A 6,001-nucleotide genomic window follows, 5' to 3' on the forward strand; every position below is an offset into this window, starting at 1 on the left:
TTATAGTATACACAGTAAGGTATATCACACACATACACACACACACACACACACACACACACCTGGGAACCGGTTTACCTGAGCTAATTAACTTACCTCATATGAAGCTCTACCTAAGTGAGGTGAGGTGAGAGGTGAGGTACTGTGGAGGAGGTGTAATCTATCTTCTCCTCCTCTTCCCCCCCTTCCCCCTCCTCCTCTTCCTCCCTTCATCTCTTCTCCCTTCTCCTCCCTCACCTGGTCTTCGCCTTCCTTTCCTTATCATCATCATTATTATTATTATTATTATTATTATTATTATTATTATTATTATTATTATTATTATTATTATTATTATTATTATTATTGTTGTTTTATTATTATTATTATTATTATTATTATTATTATTATTTTATTATTATTATTAAGTATACGTAAACTTAGTAGCCACAGGTAAACTCATTAGCGACAGGTACACTAAATCACCGTCAGGTAACACAAGTGGAGACAGACAGAGAGACAGGCAGACACACACAGACAGACACCTCAGCGACAGGGTAATTGACAGGTAAACGACTTGTAAGCGACAAACTGACAGGTGATGGTCGCGTTAGCCAGCATAAACGACCACAGAGACCAGCCTGGACGACACACACACACACACACACACACACACACACACAAAGCATTCCTCTCTTAAGTTGCTTCTCTGCCTATGCGTGGACTGTGTGTGTTATAATAATAATAATAATAATAATAATAATAATAATATTAACGGTTTATTGAAGAGCTTGGCGAGAAGGCTGAAAATATACAGTTACATATTTGGGAATGGGTTTCGAATTACAAATAATATACAAGTAACATAAGTGACACAAATAAGACATATAATAACTAGATGGGAAAAGCTCAAACTACAGTTCATTTCAACATAGTGACAGTGCAAGGAGTAGTGTTTGCGGTGAATACGGTTATTACAAGTTATTGATAATTTTTAATGGTTGGGACTGGGCTGTTCTTATAGCGATCAGTTCGTGCACGTATGGGCTGGATGCGGTTGTGGTGTCGAACAGCAATTCTCGGACAAGGGATCTCAGGTGGTAGTAGGGGCCGGTGTCGGGGATGGTGTAGAAGCTTCTTACCAAATTTGCAGATGAGGTCGTGGTGATGGTCAGTGAGAGTCGAAAGGGTCAGTGTGTTGAGCGCTTCTTGATATGTGGAGTAGGAAGGAGAGAATAATCATGCCCTGTTTGCACTTTTTCTAGGTGTTTACGTTGTGTGGCATTTAGGGAGGAAGACCAGGTGGGGGAGGCATAGGTGAGCTTGGGAAGTATGAATGTTGTGTATACACTGAGGAGCTCGTGTGCAGGAACTCCGAGGGACTTGAGTCGGCGGAGGAGGTGGAGACGGAAACTGGAGGATTTGACAACTTCACTGACGTGTGTGTGTGTGTGTGTGACTCTGGCGGACGAACTCCAGGACAGGCAGTAATGGTGTTCAAACACTTCGCCCGGCACTTGTCAGCAACAATGTCAGTTCCCTTTGTCTTGTCTGCTTTTGTGTAGCGAGTTAGCTGGGACAGACAGACAGACAGACAGACAGACAGACAGACAGACAGACAGACAGACAGACAGTATCGTAATTTGGTTGAAAACACCGACTGTTCTTGTCATTATTATTATCATTATTATCATCATCATCATCATCATCATCATCATCATCTTCGTTATCATATTTTTATTATCATTATCTGGTGGTGTTGGTGATAGTGGGGTTGGTGGGGGTGTGTTTGGATGTGGTGGTGGGGGGTGGTGGTGGTATTGGTGATAGTGGTGGTGGTGGGTAGTGGTGGTGGGGTGTGGTGGTGGTGAGTGGTGGTGGTGGTGATAGTGGTGGTGGGGTGTGGTGGTGGTGATAGTGGTGGTGGTGGTGATAGTGGTGGGGGTGTGGTGGTAATTGTGGTAGTGGTGGTTGATAGGTGTAGCAAGTGACAGGGGTGTAGTGGCGTCAGGCAGTGTATCAGGGGTGTAGCGAGTGGTACCTTTACATATGACGTCACAAAACACCTGTATTACGTCACAAAATACCTGTACACTTCACTCAATTAACCTGCAAGTTCAGCCCAGGTAAAAATGTGTAAACTAGAATAATTTTTTTTTTTAGAATCTCTCTCTCTCTTTTTTTCTCTCTCTCTCTCTGTGTGTATTATCCATTCATTACCTATTTCTCTCTGTCCTTCTACCTATCCTCTCCCACCACCACCAAATAAAGCCCCAGAAATCACCTGTATTGAAATAGATTAAAACCTGCAATAATAATGTGTGAGGAGCCGAGTTAAGGCGTGGGTTAGTGGTCGAAGATTTACCTCGGAGAATAATTAATGCGTCCGTGTGTAGCGGGGAGCAGTCGGTGTATATTATGACGCGGAAACAGCTGAGGTGGGGGAGGGGTCTGGCTGCTACAATGATGGGGGGTGGTGGGGGGTGGGGGTGGTTGGTAATAATAATAATAAAATAATAATAATAATTTCATTCTTGTGACAGTACCCTCCTCCTCCTCCTCCTCGCTCCCCCCTTCTCTTCTTCCTCTTCCTCCTCCTCTTCCCCGTCTTCATCCTCCTCCTCCTCCTCCTCCTCCTCCTCCTCCTCCTCCTCCCTCTCCTCCTCGTGTGTCAGAATAAATAGGCTTTAATAGGATCTCTGGGGTCTAATGTATGTCGTCGTAATCCCAGGGACTCCCTCGTAGGATTAGGATATTAGTGAGGAGTATCCTACATCATGGGGCCGGGGGGTGGGAGGTAAGGAGTGGCAGATGCGGAGGAAATTCAAGTTGGGTTTTGTATGTTCAGTTTGGAGGTGATTGAAACCCAACTCCAGATTGCTTCAAGTTGGGTTTTCCATTGTTCACATGAAAGTAATTGGAGCCTAACTTGAGATGGATTCCAAGCTGGGGATTTTTACCGATAGAGTTACCGTAATTGGGGCCCAAGTTGGGACCGTGGGGGGGCTCTATCCAATTTAGGGTATTATGTACAATTAAGATGCTGGAACCCTATTACAGGTGCACTGGAGGTAAACCTTGGGTAGATGAATAGGAATTAGTCACCCCTTCAGGTCTTTGGGATAGCTACCAGGTAAGATCTTTGTCAGGTAAATTTCTGAGGGTAGACTCTTGGATACCCTGAAAGTAAACTATTAGGGGGAGAGTTGTACACCCACCAGGTAAATTGAAGGTTAACTAGTATAGCAGCCAAAGGTGAACCTAGTGTTGTCAAGGTGAAAAAACATAATTAAATTAGACTCATTAATATACCTGTCATTAAGTTCAAACACAGGTATCCCTCTGTGTGTGTGTGTGTGTGTGTGTGTGTGTGTGCAATAAAAAAAGCTACACGCCTCCTCTCTTTCCTCACGCCCACCACCCACCCTCACCGCCGCCCACCCCACGCCCACACGCCCATCCTTAAATAGACAACACCGTAGTCGTGACAGCAGCCTCCGAGGTCCAGGTCATTACTCAATTATTTTTAAGAATTTACTACAGTGGAAATATGTTGCTTGTGCTGGGGTGCTGGGGAGGGTGGTGAGTGAGGGTGAGGGGAAGGAGGTGGGTAAAGAAGGAAAGAAGCACGATGAGAAAATAAAAGAATTCGGAGGTAGTGAAATAAAACGGGAAACGGTGACGTAACGAAAAGAAATGAGAGAGAGAGAAATACACATTTATGGTGATGATGGTGGTGTTGATGTAATATCCTCCATTACTATCAACACCATCACCACCATCTATCTTCCCTCACACTATTCTCCATCACCATCACTATCCATCACCACCACCACCATTACCCCTCATCACCACCATCACCATTACCCTCCACCATGACAGCTACCGGTGTGCTTTGTGGTAATAGTTTATGAGTTCAGGGTGGGAATTAGTAAGAAAGAGAGAGAGAGAGAGAGAGGGTAGAGGTGGGTACACTCTACTAATTAGAGGAAATAGGCGAATATGGTGATAGTGTTCTATAAGTTCTTAATATGTTGGCATTGAGTTCTGTAAGGCTAGGTGGTGGTGTAGTGACGATCATAAATAAGCTACACACACACACACACACACACACACACACACACACACACACACACACACACACACACACACACACACACACACACACTGCCTGGGTATATACTCTACCAACAACCCCCACCCCCCACACCCTCATCAAGATCCCCCCACCTCCCCTCTTCCCCCCCTACTACCAGCATGTAAACGTCTCCTCTACCACTACCCCCATAATCACATAACCTCCCACCCCCTCTACCCCTTCCTTCCCTCCCCTCTCTCCAATTCTCCTTCCCCCTGTCCCTCTCCCCTCCCGACCCTCATCTTCGTCACAACTGCAAATGAAGACAATAGACTCTCTCTCTCTCTCTCTCTCTCTCTCTCTCTCTCTCTCTCTCTCTCTCTCTCTCTCTCTCTCTCTCTCTCTCTCTCTCTCTCCTCCTACAGTACCCTGGAGTGCTATAAGGTGACAATAACAACCTTGAGCCAACACTCACAAGCCTGGGCTGGCTGATGGCTCGTGATTAGTCTGAGATGGCTGACTGGCTCGTGAGATGGCTGACTGGCTCGTGAGATGGCTGACTGGCTCGTGAGATGGCTGACTGGCTCGTGAGATGGCTGACTGACTCGTGAGATGGCTGACTGGCTCGTGAGATGGCTGACTGGCTCGTGGATGGCTGACTGACTCGTGAGATGGCTGACTGGCTCGTGATGGCTGACTGTGAGATGGCTGACTGGCTCGTGAGATGACTGCTGGCTCGTGAGATGGCTGACTGGCTCGTGAGATGGCTGACTGGCTCGTGAGATGGCTGACTGGCTCGTGAGATGGCTGACTGGCTCGTGAGATGGCTGACTGGCTCGTTGAGATGGCTGACTGGCTCGTGAGATGGCTGACTGGCTCGTGAGATGGCTGACTGGCTCGTGAGATGGCTGACTGACTCGTGAGATGGCTGGCTCGTGAGATGGCTGACTGACTCGTGAGATGGCTGACTGGCTCGTGAGATGGCTGACTGGCTCGTGAGATGGCTGACTGGCTCGTGAGATGGCTGACTGACGACTCGTGAGATGGCTGACTGGCTCGTGAGATGGCTGACTGGCTCGTGAGATGGCTGACTGCTCGTGAGATGGCTGACTGGCTCGGATGGCTGACTGACTCGTGAGATGGCTGACTGGCTCGTGAGATGGCTGCTGGCTCGTGAGATGGCTGACGGCTCGTGAGATGGCTGACTGGCTCGTGAGATGGCTGACTGGCTCGTGAGATGGCTGACTGACTCGTGAGATGGCTGACTGGCTCGTGAGATGGCTGACTGACTCGTGAGATGGCTGACTGACTCGTGAGATGGGTGATTGACTCGTGAGATGGGTGACTGACTCGTGAGATGGGTGACTGACTCGTGAGATGGCTGACATATATCAAGACCCATTGAAAGTTTAAGAACAATAAATATACGGTCACCTGAATTGACCAACCACTACGAATCAAAGTCAGCCATATCACCCATCTCACGGGTCAGTCACCCATCTCACGAGTCAATCACCCATCTCACGAGTCAGTCACCCATCTCACGAGTCAGTCACCCATCTCACGAGCCAGTCACCCATTTCACGAGTCAATCACCCATCTCACGAGTCAGTCAGCCATCTCACGAGTCAGTCACCCATCTCACGAGCCAGTCACCCATCTCACGAGTCAGTCACCCACCTCACGAGTCAGTCACCCCTCTCACCAGCCAGCCCAGTCGCCATATCAGTCATCCATATCTGCCAATTCTTTCTTTTCGTTATTATTCCTTCGTCTTTCATCCCATCTTTATCAAACTTATCTTGATTTATCTTCACTTGTTCCTCGATCACTTGACCGAATTTCGTGCCGGTCTGTCGTTGGGTCTGGTTGTTATGGCGATATTTTGGGAAGATTTTTAAAATTTGTCGTTTTTTCCGGAATCGTTTGGGAGATTATGATGAA

At 47.2% G+C, this 6,001-nt stretch overlaps 1 protein-coding gene across 1 annotated transcript; it reads right to left on the reverse strand.

Annotated features, from left to right (window-relative positions):
* Nucleotides 1-4,559: 4,559 nt before the first annotated feature.
* On the reverse strand, nucleotides 4,560-5,459 carry LOC121879538 (mucin-1-like). The gene has a single exon (XM_042386195.1). It carries the CDS (start codon nucleotides 5,457-5,459, stop codon nucleotides 4,560-4,562), a length of 900 nt encoding a protein of 299 aa, XP_042242129.1.
* Nucleotides 5,460-6,001: the final 542 nt, after the last annotated feature.

Source organism: Homarus americanus, unplaced genomic scaffold (genome assembly GCF_018991925.1).
Source record: "Homarus americanus isolate GMGI-L3 unplaced genomic scaffold, GMGI_Hamer_2.0 scaffold31427, whole genome shotgun sequence".
Lineage (NCBI taxonomy): Eukaryota > Metazoa > Arthropoda > Malacostraca > Decapoda > Nephropidae > Homarus > Homarus americanus.